This window comes from Melitaea cinxia, chromosome 14 (assembly GCF_905220565.1).
Source record: "Melitaea cinxia chromosome 14, ilMelCinx1.1, whole genome shotgun sequence".
NCBI lineage: Eukaryota > Metazoa > Arthropoda > Insecta > Lepidoptera > Nymphalidae > Melitaea > Melitaea cinxia.
Genome location: NC_059407.1, coordinates 15,827,571 through 15,848,513, shown reverse-complemented (window position 1 = coordinate 15,848,513; position 20,943 = coordinate 15,827,571). Strand labels below are relative to the sequence as shown.

Genomic DNA, 20,943 nt, shown 5'->3' with positions numbered 1-20,943 from the left:
ATATTTGATTCTTCTTAAATATTTAAATTATTAATATTGTTATTATATATATAATGGCCGTATGAAATATTGAACATTTTCAATGTTGCTTGCTAATAAATAGAAGTTATATTCTTATTTCTCACAATCGTAAAACTAAAAATAAAGTATGAAAACATTGAAATGAACGTTGTTTGTAATTTCCACCGAGATAAGTAGAAAGTGGAATGAAAAGAGAAAGGAAAAATTTAACTTTTCTTCTGAGGTTTATGTTTGAGTTTATTATTTTTAAAGTCGTATTAACTGTTTGTTTTTAAACAAACAGTGTAATACGACGCGACGCTGTTACGCCACCGGTCGCGAGTTCAAACCCCGCTCACGACAGACATTTATATTCGTCATATAGATGTTTGCTGTATATAAAAAAATATAATGTAATGATAACACGTAATCCATTTAACCCTTAGGGTGCCTGGTGGGTCTGACAGACCCGCCACTTAAAATAATTGACAACATTTCTTCGAATTCGTATCCTAGCCGGATGCGCTCCTGAGTAGCTTCGCGATATAGACTAGCGGCCATTTTGCCACCACTTCCGCAGTCCGCAACGCGCATCCGTAGCAGTAACACGCATGTTTTGTACGCACGGGTCCGTGAGACCCGACCAGGCACACGACGTAACTTTTAATTGGTAAGTAATTATTTTCATTTTTTATGTTGTAATGTGTTTTTATTGTAAATTATTCATGTAAATAATATTATTGCAGATAAAAATGGCCAGACAAATCACTGATACTGAAATAAGACAACTTTTAGAATTAGATTTGGATGAAAATGAAAATGAGGATGTAGTTTTTGATGAAAGTGGTGCCGAGTCGGACCACGTGAGTATCCAACATGATTCAGATGATACCGAGAAAGAAGAGGATGAACACCCTATTGAACCAAATAATAGTGACAGCGATAACAGTGATGTTGAGATGTCTCAGCCATTGAGTAATTTTGCTCGCAGATCAATTTACAAAGGTAAAGATAACACAGTATGGTACCGTAATCCTCCGAGTTCTCGCGTCCGCACAAGAGCAGAAAATATTATAACGGGAATACCTGGAGTAAAACCTCATGCAAAAAATGCCCAACAAGAACTCGATTGCTTCCATCTGTTTGTCACCGAAAGTATGCTAAGTGAAATTCTAGAACATACTAACAGTAAGATTCGCAATGTGAGGAAGGGTATTAACAACACTTCGAATGAATATGCCTATTCAGACACCACATTAAGTGAACTAAAAGCAGTTATTGGATTACTCTTCTTGGCTGGATTATTCAAATCTGGAAGACAAAACCTAAAAGATTTGTGGGCAAATGACGGAACAGGCATCGACATATTTCGAATAACGATGAGTTTGAGACGGTTTGTGTTCATTGTTAATTGTATGAGATTCGATAACTTGGACACGCGTGAAGAAAGATCAGCAATTGATAAGTTGGCACCTATCAGATATTTGTTTGAAGAGTTTGTGAGAATTTGCCAAGACGTCTATGTTCCATACGAAAATTTAACAATTGATGAAGAGCTGGTAGCTTTTCGTGGTAGATGTGGGTTTCGCCAGTACATACCCAGCAAGCCAGCCAAGTATGGAATCAAAATTATAGCCCTTGTTGATGCCCAAACGTACTATTCTCTGAAAATGGAGATATATGCAGGAGAACAGCCAGATGGTCCATATAAGGTAAGCAATAAGCCCCATGATATAGTTGATCGTATAGTACAGCCAATCTCTCAAACAGGAAGAAACGTAACGATGGACAACTGGTTTACGAGCCATCCCACGTTTGAATACCTACTGAAAAATCATAAATTGACGGCTGTGGGAACAATGAAGAGAAACAAAGCTTGTATTCCACCAAAGTTTCAAGAAAAACGTGACGTGAACACCACACTTTTTGGGTTTCAAAAGGATATGACAATTCTATCGTATATTCCAAAACGAAATAAGAATGTTTTCATGCTGTCGTCATACCACCACGATTGCGAGATAGATCTTGAAACAGGTGATCAACAAAAACCTGCAATTATAACCTTCTACAACCAAACAAAAAGTGGCGTAGATAACGTGGACAAACTGATACGTACATACGATGTATCTCGAAACTCGAAAAGATGGCCACTGACAATTTTTTTCTGGATTCTCAACACCGCTGGAATAAACGCGAAAATTGTTCACATGTTGAACAATCCTGGTGCAATTGCAAGTAGAAGACAATTTATAAAAAAATTAGGCATTGCATTGACGGCTCCACATCAGACTGAACGACTTAATAATATGCGTCTGTCAACTACCCTACGTAAGAGAATTGGCTCTCATATAGGTGAACCCTCCGAGCCAACACCCAAAAGACCTGATTCATACATAAAAAAGCGTTGCTATTTATGTCCGAGCAAAAAAGATCGCAAGTCTAAGTACACTTGTGCCTCTTGCACAAGTCACATTTGCCTGGAACACGCGAATTTTATATGCGAAAATTGTCGCACAAATACTGAGTAGTTAGGAGCAATATTCTTTTTTGTATCCAAAGATAAATAGTCTGTAAGTTGATTAATCTGTGTTAAACTATTTTAATATATTAACCTTTTCAATATTGACCAAAAAAATTTGATATTGTTGATTTAAACTTAAAGAGTTGATTTTTGTTACATAAAATTAGAGGTTTATTCTTTTAGTTAATAAAATTTTGTAAAACAAATTCTGTTTTATTTTTTTTATTTGATCATATAAAGCAATATTCAGAATTAACAAATACTGGTTATTTCACTTTTTCAAATTTTGAATAACATAAAAAACAAAGATATTGTTTACGGGTATGATAGACCCACCAGGCACGCCATGTGATTTTTGCCCACCAGGCACCCCAAGGGTTAAGTTTCCAATAGTAACTAACCCATAAATTTTTTTTGTACATTATACTAATGTATAATGACACAGTACAGATTTAATAATCTGTGAGTTATAAGTTGTAAAGCTGAAAAGTGTTTTTGTTGGTTTGGTTGTTTAACAGACAGTATCTATGAACAGAGTCTTATTTTTTATTTTTTTATTTTTATTTATATACAAGGGATGGTACACAGCACAGAAAAAAATATAAAACAAACAAGGATTAAATATAATTAAAAAGGCCAATTACGACCATCCATCGGTTTAAAATTTAAATTAACAAACGTGATATGATATATATATATGATAACAATTTTTTCTAATATATCTTATATGTTTGAAATATAGATAGAAAACATAACATACGGATGGGGAGACAAGGATAGACACTGACAAGAAACAAAACAAATAGATTCACAGAAATATTCCTTTTAAACATTAATCGAATCAATGATCGCTGTCCGAACATTCAACATACAAATTAAAAATATCATAATCGGTAAGCTTAAGATGCATAGTACGCTTCAGCCTGTAATATCCCACTACTGGGGATAGGCCTCTTTCCCCACGTAGGAGAAGGATCAGAACTTAATCCACCACGCTGCTCCAATGCGGGTTGGCGGATATATTCCCTACTATGAGTAACGATCGCTATCAGGTGTACATGATAACAACCGGGAACGACGGCTTAACGTGCTCGCCGAGTCCCGGTGGGGAGACCTACAAGGACTGCACAAACACCCAGACCACGGCAAACACCTGTATGGCCAATACAAATGTCATGTGCGGGGATCGAACCCGCAACCGCCAAGAGAACGCTAAGATGCATAATGTTTCTACTGGAAACTATATATAAATCACATTTGATATCAAACGAATTAGTTATTTTGATGTATTGTAAGTATTTTATAATGTATTGTTCAATGTTTATTGTTGAATGAGAACTGAGAATGGTCTCAATGCGATTGTAATCAAGCGTTGCTTTCGAGTTAACTCGGAAGGGGAAGGCCGTCAGACGCTTTCGGAAATAAATCAAGATAATACTGCTTCCAATGAACTCTGGAATTTTAATTCGAATTTATTAAAACATATTTATCACTTTCTAGATATTATCCGTCAAAATTAAAACGTAAACATAATTGTTTTGAGCTGGAGTGGTCTTTTAACATCCCAGCCTTAGTCTCATCTCATTTAAAGTTAGTATAGAAAATTATTTTCTATAGGTAGACGAGAATTATTGGAGAATGTAGAATAGAGCTCCTTGTTAACGACTATTATCAGATATTTACGATATCAACGTGTACTGATTACATTTATTGTTCGAGATATAGTATGGCACAAAACACAAACACGGAATACTAATTTGTCAATCGAGCGGACGACTTAAGTGTTAATTACAAATGACAGGTTTACGTGCTTTTCAGAACGGGGAGGAGAAAAACAAGCTCTTGTTGTTGCTAGTGCCTATAGAGTAAGACCGCTTACCATCGTGTAGACGGTGTGGCCGTTTGTCGCACTAGTACTATAAAAGGAAAAACAATTTTATTTAACATTTTAGAGTTTTTGTTCTTAAATCTAGCTCCTGGGGTATTGGAGGTAGGGTCGGCACCATGCTTGCGATACTTCTGGTGTTGCAGGCTATATACAACTATAAGCTACGGTAATCGCTTACCATCAGGTGACCTATACTCTTGTTTGCCGACTTAGTTGTACAAAAAAAAAGCATAAGTAGAAATTTAAAGCTGTCAGAGAATATGCAATAATATATATAATAATATAATAGCCACTAGAACTAGAAACAATAAAAGTAACAAACTTGAAATTAGAGTTTCTCATACAAGAAACGTGATATTTTTAAATATATTAAGCACGATCTCAAAAATTATATGTTGTTAAACATAACAGGGGCACGACCGAATATGTCTCACGCTTGACCGGTTTTTATGAGTCTGAGTATAAGTATACGTCCACAATAACAAGAAATACCTACTTATATATTTATATACAAATACAAATGGGGTGGGTTTCTAGCCTATTGTAAGCGACTCAAAAAAGGAGGAGGTTACTCAATTCGAGCGTATATAATTTTTTTTTTAATATATGTTCGGGCATAACTTCGTCGCTTATGAAGTGATTTTGATAATTCTTTTTTCGTTGGAAAGAAGATATCCCAAGAGTGGTACCATGATAAGGAAAGCAGGATGATGGGATTCCAGAGAAATGGAGGTAAACCCTCGAAAATCGTAGTGACGAATAGTGCGTATGTTATTTTTTTCGTCAACTTAATATATATTGTCGATGCAATTGAAGTTGGTTTTTTTCGTTTGCGAGCAAACACAATTATTATCCTAAAGTTACGGGAGAAACCACGTGGTGCGTCTAGTCTATACATATAAAAACGGATCGCTGAAATGTAATGTACGCTTAACATCCAAATGAACCTACCAAATTGAATAATTATTTATTTTGGAATTTACTCCTTAATATAGGCCTAAGGCCTATATTAAGTAATTGAGTAAATTCCTAAGGCCCTTAATCTAGTATAAAAAAAGGAAGGAGAAATCGTATGAGATAACTGACGCTGACGCTTAGTGACGCTGATGCTAATCGCCGTTGAGAGCGACATTTTATAGCGCTTTCAGATATTTATATCTTAATATGGATTTTTTTTTATATCACTATGTACAAGCGTACGGCTCACCTGATGGTAAGCGATTATCGTAGCTTATAGACGCCTGCAAACACTAGAAGCATCGCAAACGCGTTGCCGACCCAATCCCCAATCCCCCCAGGAGCTCTGATCACCTTACTCACCAACAGGAGCACAATATTGCTTGAAAACAGTGCTGTGACCTACCTCAGTTAAAATTGATTATTCTTTTTGTATTTGAACGCTAGTGCTTGTCTTCTTATGTGGTGGTTGTTTTAATTTGAGTAATATCTGAAGTTATGGATTTACCCGTAATAATGCGTATTTGAGTTCTCATTTTATTACTCATCGATGTAACTTGAAGACTTTTTTTTCGTTTGCGTGCAAACACAATTACATAATTATTGTCCCTACTAATATTATAAATGGGGATGTAAGTTTGTTTGTTACGCTTTCACGCGAAAACTACTTAACCGATCATCATGAAACTTTGTACACATATTCTTGGAAGTATTAAAGTTAACATAGGATGCTTTTTATTAAAAAAAAATCGATGTGTGCGAAGTCGCGGGTAAAAGCTAGTTGTAGATAAAATATACGACGCGTTAGCGCGACAGTCGCAGCAGTGGCTTCTGGCTACTGCACTAGCGGTCGAGGGTTCGATCTCAGCACGTGGCATTTCGTCGCCATCATTCTAATAAGACTTAAGTCAAATTTGACAACTTCTCATGAGAAGGAAAAAACATTTTTTCTCATTGTTCTTCTTACTTATACTTAACTTAAGAACTAAATATTTACAGATTAGTTTTTGGTATAAATCATGTCCGCGTGGAATTGTGCCAAGGATGCTGGCAGCGTTTCCCCGTTGGATCGCTATGGCGATTCTCGGGGGCAAAAAATGCACTAGCCCTTTTGGGGACGGGCGCTTTTGTGGGATACAACCTGCGTTGACACACTTGCTCCGTCTCATGTCAAGGAAATAGCCTTAAAAGTGGGAGTCGCTGCGGAAAAAGCTGAAACGACTAAACGGCACAAATATTCGTCACTAATTGCAAATTATATCTTTGTGCCGTTTGCAGTCGAAACAATTGGACCTTGAAGTAGCAGTGCTAAAAAAAAATTTAATTGACATAACTCCTCGCCTTATTGCCTCCACTGGTGACAAAATGAAAAACTAATTTTGATTTGAATTATTTATAAACTAAACTAAGTCACAAAATTCTAGGCACTAATCATTGCATAAACTATAAAATGATATAATCAGCCTCTGAGCTTATTTCCGGACACAGGAAAAAAACCAAGTGGGGGCCGTTGTGTGTGAAGCTTTAATTTGATATTTTTAATTTAGTCTAACCTCTTAAATTCAATATCTGTGACCACTTCACCACTCCGCCGTAAGTTTTAATACTTTTATCAACCCGTCGACATTCACGGGAAGACAATAGAGTTATTAAAATTCTTTCAATATAATGTATGGAATTTTATTTTGATTATATTTCTCGTAACTGCGATCGGATGTCGATCGTATAAAATTGTTTTATTAGTATATCCTTTTGGATTTACTTAAAAACAATATGAGTCGATATAGATTAGATTGAGGCGTGTCATTTTTGATTTTTTGTTTACTCGTTATTTGTTGTTTGTGGTTTTTTGTAAGTGTTGGTGTTGTTGTGTGATCGTGGTGTGTGTGCGTGCGCGTGTGTGCATAGTAGGGTGTTGTAATTTTTTATAAATTAAATATGAAGAAATCCATCAGCTCTATTTAGCCCATATCTTACATAACCTTGTCAAAACTATTTAAAAACGTGTTTTTGATAGATGGTCTTTATTAGGGAAGGATGTAGGCTGTATGACAACAGACTTTTATTATTACTATTATTATATTATAGTTTATAACGTACAATTAACAATATATAGGCTTTAATTTTAATTATAATATTTATTTATGTACACAAATAGTATTCCAATTATTATATATTTTTAAGTGCAAAAAAAATCTTAAAACTAATCTTATTTTGATTTTAACAGTATAATACGTAATATTACTACTATTTATAACTAAAAATTCAAAACAATTTCTATTTAATTTATTGCAATAAATTGCCATTAATTAAGTACAGACGAACAATAAAAACACAATCACACAAAAGCATTGTTACTGGAATAAGAATGGAACCCTCATGGTCACAATGTGGTTTAAGGTCTGACCGACCGATCTCAACCCCCTGTGAACTAAAATAAAGTTAAATGATTTATAAGTACGTCTAATTTTATTAGACTGGTTTCTGATTGTTTGGACTTCCTTTTCTACGTCTTGGTAATAGAGCACTTTTAATTTCGTTTCTTGTAATTTCGTTTCTAAAAGTGTTATATGAATGTCATCATGAATTTTTATATTTTGTTATTTACGTAAATGTAGAAATTACAAACCATAAAGGTAACGATTGATGTTTTTTTATCAATCACGCGTACGGTGTTGGTGGTTATGCCTATGCACGTCTGTAACACTAAGGGCCAGTTTCTCCAGTTGTGGATAACGCTATTTGACGAATGACGGTATCCGATAGTTAAAGTTTTTGAAGTTATACTTCTTTTGGTACGTTAGGAAAAAATGATTGGAGTAAATTTTTAGGACGCGCGCGCCCACCGTCACAAAAAAACCGACACCCTGAAGTTAGCTAGTCAACAAATAAGTTAGCAACGTAAAGATTGCTAATCAATGAAGTTAAATTTCTTAGGTATGTACATAACACACACACACACACACACGCACTTTTTTTATTTAGTTTTTTTACCATCGAATTCTACTATATTTATGAATGTATTCGCATATATTAATCATAAAGTTGTAGTTTATTAATTGAGGAGAGACAGGTCCTAATGACCTATTTTAGGTCCAGCTGTCAAAGTCTATTTGTATCGTCATGGTGGAACAGGCCCTAAGAGCGTCACAAGTGCAATAATGACTTCATCCCGCTACCAAAACAACCGGGTACCTTACCTATATATTGGAATATACTCGTACTATTACTTGTTAGTGCTATTTAGAGTAAGTTTGAACTTGTTACAGATTTTAGCAAGATGAAGGTATGAGAGTGATATTTCCTCCCGTAACTCACGTTATATGATAACACCAATTTGTATAATTTATTAATTTATCAATATGTAACATTAATGTGTTTATGTCACGCAATGGTACAAAAAAATTGTATTTATTTTGACAAAAACACCTGTACAACACAGAGACAATTTCAACTCGATACAAATGGCATTCTGTTTTATATTTAAGATTATTATTTTTTTACGTCGTTTTTCTTTTGTATTTTCTTTGTCTTTTACTAGATTTGTATCTTGTTTTTTTGCAGATAAAGAACGAGAAAACAAACACATCGATTAATTTTTATAATAGTTTTTAAAAAGACGGTAAAATTAAAGATAAAATTATTATCTCAAATGCTTTTCTGTGCTTTAGTTTTATGAATGTATTTGCGTATAGTATACAAAAGAGTGGAAACGTTAAATGTTCCATTTAATGTACAAAAGCTTTACTATTTTATTTATTGCTATTTCATTAAAAGTCGATTAGTAAAAACCGGAGTGTTTAAATAATGAAATTTCATTAAATAGAGATAAAATCCAGGTGCCGCGAAAGAAAAAACTTTCACTAACAAAGTCGCCTAGCGCGTACCGAAGCTCGTAAGCTCCCGCCCCGCGAGTTAGTCTGCCGGCGGCATCCGACCGGCGCGCACGTGTTAGAGCCGAGTACGCGAGTGAGTGACGAGTGAGTGAGCATGCCCGCCCGCGCCGTGGCCTTCCTCGCCACCGCGGCCCTTGCCCTGGCGGTTTCTCCGCCCGACCCCTGCTATGAGGACGGCCGTCCGAGGCGCTGCATCCCGGATTTTGTCAATGCTGCCTTCGGGAACCCCGTCGTGGCCTCCTCCATCTGCGGCAGACGGGGCCCGGAACGACTTTGCGATCCACCCGGTGATCTGAACCCTGAGAACTCGTGCCGAGTATGTGACGCGACGCGCAGTGATCGGCGTCACCCACCTGCTCATTTAACCGACCTGAACAACCCTCATGACGTGACCTGCTGGAGATCAGCGGCCCTCCCACCGGCCTCCTACGATTCCCCTCCAGATAACGTCTCCCTCACTCTCTCCCTGGGCAAGAAGTACGAGCTCACGTACGTGAGCTTACAATTCTGTCCGAAGGCAGCGCGTCCCGACTCCGTAGCTATATACAAGAGCGCGGATTACGGGGTCACTTGGCAACCTTTCCAATTCTATTCGAGCCAGTGTAGGCGAGTGTACGGGCGGCCGAATAAAGCGACGGTGACCGCAGCGAATGAGCAGGAGGCGAGGTGTTCTGACTCCCACAGGCTGGCCGGGGAGAGTTCTGGGGGTGCTAGACTCGCGTTTAGCACCCTTGAGGGACGTCCAAGCGCTGCCAACTTCGACATATCACCTGTTCTTCAAGACTGGGTCACGGCAACTGACGTGCGAGTCGTGTTCAACCGTCTCCACATGGTGAACGAAGGTGATGAGATTGACAATAAGTTGCAAGCGGCGCCTGGTTCGCAGCACTACGCCGTTTCGGATTTCGCGGTCGGCGGTCGATGCAAGTGCAACGGGCACGCGTCCAGGTGCATTCCCGCGAAGGGCGAGGAGAGCCAGGGGGTCCAGCTAGCGTGCGACTGCAAGCACAACACCGCGGGAAGGGATTGCGAGAGATGCAAGCCGTTCCACTTCGACAGGCCCTGGGGACGAGCGACGGCGCGCGACGCGAACGAATGCAAAGGTAGGAAACTTAAAATAAAACTTAGGATATTTTAATATGAGTAATAAAGTTAAGATTAGATACGTTTTAGGGGACAATAATTTCAACGTTTATCGTTCTAATGTTGAACTTATTATAAATCTGTCACGTTATCTCGTCCCGTTCTCCGTATTTATCCACATTCGAAAAGATAAATACGTGTGTACATTACGTTATCTGTTATTAAAACAAAAGTTTTTGTCAAAAGGTAAACTGAGTTAGGATTGAAATAAAACAAATTGTTTGATTTCGAACTTAAATAAAAATATTGTTACTACATTTTACGGTAAAAATGAAAAATCTTCACAATTATAAAGTTTGTTCAAAACTTTCTATACTGTATTGAATATCAAAAAGATTAACTAAAATAATAATGTAAAACGAATCTACGTAATTATAAACTAAATCCTGTTTGGCTATCAAAAGTTTTATTTTCCGAATATCAATTGTAAAAAACTTTAGACAAAGTATATACCACATTTTTACAACACAATAAAATATACAGGAAGACATATAAATTTATTTTAGCAGCCCGGACAGACTTCGTTCTGTCAAAAGTTAATAGTAAAAAAATTTTTTTTTAAAATTTCTGTATAGAAACCTTCCGTGGGACTTAAGGAACATTTAAAAAAAATTCGTCGAATTGGTCGAGCCATTCTCGAGTTAAGCTAGCAACATTCATTTTTATTTATATAGATTATAATGTTATTTCATTGTAAAAGTTCAAAATTTGTTGTAAAATATGTATAAATTTAATATATGTACCTACTTACACATACATATAAAAACTTAAATGCCTTATAAAGAGAATAAGTTAAAGTTTAAGTTACCTTAAAACAATTTATCATAATAAAGTATCACTACATTATAAACTCAGATTAAGAAACAACACAAAAAAAGGATAAAACTATAAACGGCTTTATCGCTCAAAATCATAAATAACTTTCTTCAAATAGGCTTCAAAAGCACCTTCGAATCGTCATCATACAAATTCAAACTTTAAAGTGATTATTATTTTGAAAAGTTAAGCAACCAATCTAGAATATAGATTATGCAGAGAAGAATCGGAAAGAAACTCCACAGTTACTATTTTGACTAATATCTTGTATGAAATACAGCCTATTTTTTATATATAACTCGTTCGGCAAACAGGCGTACCGCTCACCTGATGGTAAGCGATTACCGTAGCTTATAGACGCCTGCAATACCAGAAACATCGCAAGCGCGTTGTCGACCCTATCCCCAATCCCCCCAGGAGTTCTGGTCACCTTACTCACCAACAGGAACACAATACTGCTTGAAAACAGTATTATTTAGCTGTGGTCTTCTGTAAGGTCGAGGTACTACGCCAGTCGGGCTACTCCATATTTTGAGCAGGAAATGTCCTGCTGTTATTGTGTGTACCTCAGTTAAAGCGTCACTAAAGACTAACCTCATCCAATCCAAATAGAATTCTAAGCTTCATTAATACAGAAAACCAAGTAAAGTCATACGTTAATACTAAACTGTTACAAATACATAACGGTTAATCCCAGTTATCTACGGTTAATTAAAATTTATTTGCGCTTCACAATCAATAAAATTTAATAGTATCAATTAGCGGTGTGAATTAATATATCGATGTTAAAACAAACAAATATAAATTATTTTTATATTTATAGCGCTGTATACAAAATGAATAATTACGGTAAGATAGAGAATTTGAAAGGTGTAAAATATGAATAGACATTTTATAATTTCGAACTAATGATTCTATGCTTTTTATATGCGTAAATTAATTTTCTATTATTAATTTTGATGCATTAAGTTTGAAAAATAATTCATTGAATATTAACAATCTTAAGAAAATCTGTGGTTTCCGCTATGTAACTGAAGTTAAAAAGAACAGGAAATATCCTGCTTAATATCTGGAGTTGGGACGTATATCTAAATAATACTGCTTTCAAGCAGTGTGGTGTTCCTGTGGTTAATAAGGTGTCCAGAACTCCTAGTGGGATTGGAGATAGGGTCGGCAACGCACTTGCAATGTTTCTCAGGTTGCAGACGTCTATAAGCTACGGCAATCGCTCGGGTGAGCCGTAAGCTTGTTTGCTCTATTTGTATCAAAAAAAAAAAAATGAACTGAAAATTGTGAATTATGTGAGTTTCTTTCCTATCTGTATGTGTATCATTTGAATTGATATCTATCTGTTTAAATAAAACATTAAAAATCACCGAAGTGTATGTACGCGCATAACTTCTAACATCAAATTCAATTTTATTTGTCTTCATAGATGTTAGAAAAAGGTGTGTATAAAAAGAAAAATATTTAATTATGAAAAAAATATGCAGTACGACGTTCCCGGTTGTTACGCAAGTTAGGTAGTTCGGAATATGTTCGGAATAAATATGTCTATACCGGCTCTAAATTTTATCCTGGACTTAGTTACTTATATAAACCACAATCATTCACAGACAACCCCATCTAATTCATCCTGTCCGCCTTGAATATAAATGGCAAGTTTGATTTGCACAAAGTAAAAAAAAATATATTATAATACACACAAACACACACACACACACACACACACACACATACACGGTCGTCTGTTCATATGGTAAGCAACTTAATGTTTGTGTTATAGATAACAGCCGACTGTTACAGCTAAATATTACCTTTTTAATATATATGGAAACAACACATATTTAAATATACTAATACAAATATTCACCCAGACTCAGGCGGATCGAACCCACGACCCGCGGTGCAGAACGTAGGGCCACTAAAAACTGCGCCATCGGGCTAGTTAAAACAATCTGAAACCTGTAGAAACAACCTGCCCCTTTCTGTGTGTATTAAATATGTTAGCTAATTATACGCTATTAATAACATTTTAATTGAAACAGTATAAATTTTATATGGGATCATAAAATTATTCCTAAGAAATGCGTGTGCCTATTTTAGCCTTCCGCATTTGCTTCCTTTGAAAAACCCTTAGCTTTTCATTAGTTATTCCTAATCTCCACATCTGGCTCCTTTGGTGATGTAAATATCTATGGGCAGCTGCATGTAGTACCTTATTCTTGATAAGCCTTTTAAAATATACGGTTGGTCAAATACTTTTTCTCAGGTTATTGAAAGGACCTTAGATAATTATTATGTTTGCTCGCTAACAAAAAAAAAACCGACTTCAATTACATCGACAAGCAATACAACGTAAGTAGACAAAAAAAAAAAAAAATAACAAGCGCTCTAGTCATCACTACGATTTTCAAGGATTTTTCTCGATTTCTCTGGGATTCCATCATCAGATCTTGGTTTCTTTATAATGGTACCACACTGGGGACATCTCCTTTCCAACAAAAAAGATAGATAGGGAACAGAGCTTAGTTTAATAAGCAAATGGAGATGTACTTCTATACACATAATAAAATGCAGTGATGGTAGCGCTCATGTGCCTCTGATAATAAATGGAATGAGTAGTAAGTCTATCGTCCCAGCTTTTCTACCCATACTTTCCGAAGCACAGTGAGAAGACCCGAATACCTAAACTGGAAACAAATTACCAAGTCAAAAAATTTAAGAAATCAAAGTTAAATCTTGTTTCCAGATATCCCGCCTGTTCTTTTTACCTGATTCCGAATTCCTAATAAAGTCGTACATAATACACTATGACTATGAAGTAGGGCACAGCAGGAAATGTCCTGCTCAAACCTTACACAAGATCACAGCTACATAATACTGGTTGAAAGCAGTGTTGTGTTCCTGTGGTGAGTAAGGAGACCAGAGCTCCTGGGAGGGGATTGGGGTTTTAGGATCGCCAACGCGCTTGTGATGCTTCTGGTTTTACAGGTGTATATACGCTACAGTAATCGCTTACCATCAGGTGAGGCGTACGCTTTTTGCCAACCTAGTTGTATATCTACTGAAATAAAGTTTTAATTTTATTTCAGGCTGTGATTTAACTTATAATAATCATATAGATAACAAAGGCTTGCAAGGGCGTTATTATGGAACAATTCTGAATACCGAATGTTAGGCGGATGTCATAATGACTGTAATAGCGGTTGCAGACACAAAACTATCTATTAATTTAATGAGACCAAACCCGCTGTTAGAACTGTTTTCACATTAACTTTTTGTATACACTGCGCTTGTCGGTACGTAATGATACTCCTTGGCTTATTTGAATAAAGAATTGTTTTATATTTTTGTTAGACTAGCTACAGCCCATAGTTATAATTGTAGTTTTCTAGCTTATAACCGCAACTTTGTCCGCAAAGTAATACATTGGGAGGTAATTTGCAATTAAAACATTTCCAAGATCTCTATCTCTGTTAATTTCATCAAAATCCGTTCAGTGGTTTAGGCTTAGTAGGCTTAGGAAGTGTAAGAAAGACAGAGTTGCTTATAATTTATTATATTAGTATGGATTTGTGTAAAGAAAATATTAACTCGTCGTTGTCAATCAGCTTAGACACGCCTCTTGACCAATTAATTACTGAAATTAGAAGCCTGTCTAAAATGAATTATTCAATTGGTCAATACGAACACGGTATTATAATTTACTTTGATCTACGAGTAATTGGTCACGATATGTGACTAAATGACAGCGACGAATCAACATTTTCTTGACGCGAATAGATTCTAACAACTTAAAAATATAGAAGCAGTCAGTCAGTTCAGCCTATTGCAGTCCACTGTTGAATATAGGAATCCCCAAGTTTGTGCCAGACATCTCGGTTTTTTACAATCCTCATCCCGCCTACACAAACCGAGGACGGGCAGCAGCGTCTTCGGTGCGAGAAAGCTAGCTCTGCGGTCACCAACCCGCTTGCCCAGCGTGATGACTATGGGCAAAAACCCCTAATGAGTACAAGCTGTACCAGGAGGGAATTGGGGATCAGGTTGGCAAGGTGCTTGCGAGACTTCAAACATCAGTTGCGGATGTCTATAAGCTACGGTAATTGCTTACCATCACGTGAGCCGTACACTTGTTTGCGAACCTAGTTATCTAATATATAAAATTCTCGTGTCGCGGTGTTTGTAGTTAAACTCCTCTGAAACGGCTTGACCGATTCTCATGAAATTTTGTGTGCATATCTGGTAGGTCTGAGAATCGAACAACATCTATTTTTTATACCCCTAAGTTATAGGGGGGAGTTAAGAATGTTAATAAAATTTTAACTGAGGTAGGGCACAGCAGGAATTTCCTGCTCAAAATATGGAGCAGCCCGACTGGGGTAGTACCTCGACCTTACAGAAGATCACAGCAAAATAATACTGTTTTCAAGCAGTATTGTGTTCCTGTTGGTGAGTAAGGTGACCAGAGCTCCTGGGGGGATTGGGGATAGGGTCGGCAACGCGCTTGCGATGCTTCTGGTGTTGCAGCCGTCTATAAGCTACGGTCTTACCATCAGGTGAGCCGTACGCTTGTTTGCCGACCTAGTGATATAAAAAAAAAATGAAATTTTGTGTGCATAGCGGGTAGGTCTGAGAATCGGCCAACATCTATTTTTAATCCCGCTTATAAGGGGGGGGGGGGGTGAGAAGGTTAATAAAATATATGGCAAAACAACTTTTGCGGGGTCAGTTAGTATATATATATATATATGTATATATAAATCGGTATATTCAGGAAATAATAACGTGGCGGTACAAACTTTACCAGATCTACTATAGTATCAAATACATCTTCAAATTTATAAAAGTAAACCTATTCCGTATCATAAGAAGTACTTAAATAAGATTCAAAAAATATATTTATAACGTAATTTACTATAACGAAAACGCTTGCATTTGACCGTTTATAAAAGATAACGCCCACAGACAACCGGACCGACCCGTGGCCCACGCCGCACAGAAGCCATCTTCATCTGATCCGAATCTGTTCGCTCCTTATAAAGATGTTGGATTCTAATTGTATTTGAATATTTTCACTTTTATACCACTTGAAAACTTATAAATAAAACGATAGTCTGTCGTTGTGAGTGCATCACGGAAAACTACTGGATATATTTATTTGAAAAGTATTTTTAGGAATTTGAAGATTTTTTCATTATTATTTTTTTCAATTATAAGTTTATAGTTAAATGATTTTATATAAAAAAAAACGAGTAAACAGTTACATAACGCTTAAATAAAAAAAAAATATATATATATATAAGAAACATTACTTTGACAAGGAATATGTATACCTACTTTTTTATATAAAAAAAAAATAGCAAAGAATAGAACCTCTATGCCAACCCATCTTCAAAAACTTACTTAACTGAACATAGAACATCATCTCATCATTTCAGCCTATCGCAGTCCACTGCTGGACAGAGGCGCGCCATAAGTTCGCGCCAAAAATGGCGTGAACTCATGTGTTTTGCCCATAGTCACCACGCTGGGCAGGTGGGTTGGTGACCGGAACATACATAAATGGAGTGAATTTATAGTTCGCAAATTATCTTCAAAAGATATTCTACATCATAATATTTTACAAAAATGGACACAACTTTGAAAATATATGACTGTGGTGTGGTAGTCAGAGATCCAGTGACTGGGTAGGTTCGGCTATGCATTTGTGATGCTCAGAGGAATAAAAAAGTAATCAATGTTATTGTTTACGTTACGCCTGTCTGTAATATCCCACTGCTGGGCATAGGTCTCTTTCCCCATGTAGGTGAAGGATCAGAGCTTAACCTTCCACGGTGCTCCAATGCGGGTTGAGGGATATATTCAATACTACGAGTAACGATCGCTATCAGGTGTACAAGATAGCAACCGAGATCCATAAGGACGGCACATATATGTTATTTTATTTAAGTTTCATGATATTAGCTGATTCTTGTTTTAATTTAATTTAGTTTTTTACGAATTTATTTATATTTCTTTATGGAACATATTATGTTAATAATTTTACGGGTGAACCACTACAAAGTACTTTGAACCCGGAAAGTATTTGCAGGTTTTGATGACCTATCGTGTCGCGAGACGCTTAAAATTGAATGTTAACTATGTAATGTTAATTTAGTTGTTAGTGATCGTTCCTAAGTAACTGATATATAAATACATGTTTGTGTGTATGTGTGCGTATAAGTATATGCGTGTCTATTTGTTTGATCAGTCAGTGCCAAGGAACTGGGTTTAAATTTAAATTACAGTACTAAAACCACAAAATTTTGTTTTCGTTTCATTAACAACAATTTTTTATATGTAATTAGATTTACAGGTACACCGGGGTCTTAGCGAGTCTATAACTAAATTGTAAAGTGCGAAGATATATATTTAACAAACATCAAGAAAAAGGAATATAGAAAAAATACTCAAATACAAAAAAAAATTGTTACGTAAAATATTAAAGAATGAGCCAATTAAGAACCTTTCTCTTTCGCGTAAGGCGATTAAAAATTACAAATCTAACTCAAATTTAACAAATTCCACAGGTTAATGTTTTACTTGAAAAAGTTAATTGAAATTTCGTCTTACTTCCCGTGTTCGAGAAAGATCAGTCGGTTCGAATAAAAAAATGTTTCACGGGAGATTACTTCCTCCCATAAATGAGGGTTTTGTCATTTTATAATGGTTTGAAATGATTTTTTTTATTTGCTGGTAAAACGGTTTACAAATCACGTCCTACTGTCGTTAGAAATTAATTTAGAGTGTAAAGTATAGATTCGTTGGTTTAGTGGTCACGACAACTGTCTGGTTGCGTGTTCAATCTAGACACATGATAAAAAATTAGATAACTTCTATAGATATTTATCATAGTTTGGAAGTTTTTGTGTGTATTGTGTATTAATTCCCAAAAGGATTCACCTTCTACTAAGGGATTCATTGAGTGTCAGGAGAAACCTTAAACAATGCACGTAAAAATAATTTAATAATCAAAGGTTTATTTGCAAGTGTCCTAGGCGTCTAAATCTAAATATGAAAGCTTAGGACTAACTTGTGTTTACTAATATATCAGTGTAAGCAGAAGAAAGATAAAAACCGACCAAAGCTCCTGAGTTTTAACTTGCGTTTACTACTAACTTGCGTTTACTAATTTGTCAGTGAAAATAAAAGAAAGATAAAACTGACCTAGCCTTATAAATAATAAGAAAATAATACCGAAACTCAAGTATAATATCTAAGTAACAAAACAAAGATAATTAATGATGCATCCAAACCCTATTGTTCGTAAACTGATAGCCAAAGAGCGCACATTAATTGAATCTTTGATTAATTCAATTTTTATCGTTGTTTCACAATAAAACGCATTATCTCCGACCAATCCATAACAATATGGAGGTAACAAATGCGCATATGTGTACCTACGCACGCCATTCGCGGTCACGTAATAATACTATTTTTAAATATTTAAAGATACAGGTTAAACATTTGGTTGTTTATATCTTAGAGTATTTGTTGTTTCGAGTGTTGCTTTGATTGGAAAATATATTTTATAGTATGTTTATTTATTGAGATGAGATTTAGGCTTTAATTGGTTAGGATATGACTCGGATAGGTGCAAAAGTAACCATATAAGCTGTAAGTATAACTTTCTACAACTCTGCGTTTTCCTGAAGAGTGTCCTAGGCGACACAGTGTCTGTCTAACACTGTTTAAATAGTCTGCAATAGATGAAATAAGGCAAATAGATAACTTTCATAGTTTCTAACACTATGACTATATGTAAAATGGGATATATATAATACTTTGTTTGCTGCTGGTTGCAGTAACAAAAAAAATAACGACTAAAATTTGTGAATGGCGTAAATTGCAATTTGTATATATAATTTATGTATAATTTATGTATATAATATATTTATATAAAAAATAGTATATTTATAATTATATGATGATGACAAATAATGAACTAAAATTTCAACAAACTGTAAGCGTCGACAAAACGAGTCTTTCTTTACGGTCTATGGGATAAGAACAAGTCCATCTCCGTTATGTGGTCTATGATTGTAATATTGTTTTCTGCTTCATTGAATACATATGCATACATGTGTAATCAGTACAAATTTCGTGTGTCGCATTTGGTCGTGTTTTGGTATTGTTCTATTTTGAAGAGCAAACATAGTTATTTCTCTTCATAGCATCTGTAATAACAATTGAATTGTAGCAACTAATGGTTATGAATCAAATGTTAGTCTTAGTTGTACAATATTAGTTCATAATTGTATTTACATTGATGTTATGTAATCTAAGTGTATCGCGTGCGACAGCTGGTTGCAACTGATGTAACATTTATTGTCTTTAAATCGCATTTATGTTGCTATTTTTTAATGTATTCATTAAATAATGATTTAGTATCAAAGTTATTTAGTTTTGTTAAAACTGTTTAAGTTAACAGCATTTTACATAATGTCAATTTTTAGTTTGACGTCACGTTAGCGCCGCAGCCACAGCCCTGCCTGTTGCACTGGCGGTCGCGGGTTCGATCCCCGCTCACGACAGACATTTGTATCGGACATATAGATGTTTGTCGTGGTCTGGGCGTTTGTGCTTGTGTTTTGTGTGTTTCCGGACCCTCGACACAGGAGAAAATCCTACTGGGGGCCGTTGAGTGTGCAGTGTTTGTTTATTTTATTTAATGTAAATAGCATATTAGCAAAACCTTCTTCAAGACTGTTAACCAAAATTCCTGCTAAAGGTCTGTGCTTTTATCAGATTGAAGATGTCTTATATAACAGTAAAACGATTTAAGTCACAAAATATGTGAAGAATTTAACCTTTTGAAAACGTATGAACTCAGAGAAAAAATACATTAGGTAAATTTTTGTTCAAATTTTTTGCAGTTATTATTTACATATTTGTGTCAGAATAATATTAGTAACTTTTTGTTATATTATAGTTATTATCACTTAATGATATTACGAATTGTAAAAAACAAGTTCTAAGTTTTTGTTAAAAGGATTTATTCGAAATTGATTAACCATTTATAAAAAGAGTCGTTAGAGTCGTGTTCATAAAAATACCGTTTGTTGAAATACTAATTTTATTTCATTACTAGCTGACACGGTGAACTTCGTATCGCCTAACACAAACTTTATCGTATGGTATTAAAGTTCAAATTGACTTTTAAGTATTATCACAAATCTTTTGTATGGGAGTATAGAAAAGTGTTGTTTTTAGACTTTTTCAGGAAAATTAAATTTTTTTTTAGAATTTTTCTCTCCGTAAGAACCATCCTCGTACTTCAAGGAATATTTTAAAAAAAGAATTAGCGAAATCGGTCCAACCGTTCTCGAGTTTTTTTCGCTTAGCAACACATTCAGCGACTCATTTTTATATTATAGATAGAAAACTCGTTTTATAAATTATTTTTATTAACATATGTTGTTAGGTGATTTATTTAGTCATTTTTAATTTTCTTTTATCATCATAGAATTTTGGCTTCGAGATTTACCGCTTTGTGAATTTATTATTTATTTCTTAATTTCCTCCTAAAGGGGTGGACTGATTCGGTTAAAATTTTGTACCTATGTATTTTTTTTTCTAAGGGTTCATGGATGGTTTGAAAACACAATTGAATCCGGTAGGTGGCGCTGCGAATATAGTATGTCAGCAAATGTGGTAGCTGTATTTCGGGTAGGTCA

General features: G+C 35.4%; 2 protein-coding genes across 2 annotated transcripts; both read left to right on the top strand.

Moving 5' to 3' along the window:
• The first annotated feature begins 752 nt into the window (after nt 1–752).
• Nucleotides 753–2,528, top strand: LOC123659450 (piggyBac transposable element-derived protein 4-like). The gene has a single exon (XM_045594665.1). The coding sequence runs from the start codon at nt 753–755 to the stop codon at nt 2,526–2,528; it is 1,776 nt and encodes a 591-aa protein (XP_045450621.1).
• Nucleotides 2,529–9,356: 6,828 nt separating this feature from the next.
• Nucleotides 9,357–10,400, top strand: LOC123659449 (netrin-B-like). Its single transcript, XM_045594664.1, has one exon. It carries the CDS (start codon nt 9,357–9,359, stop codon nt 10,398–10,400), a length of 1,044 nt encoding a protein of 347 aa, XP_045450620.1.
• Nucleotides 10,401–20,943: the final 10,543 nt, after the last annotated feature.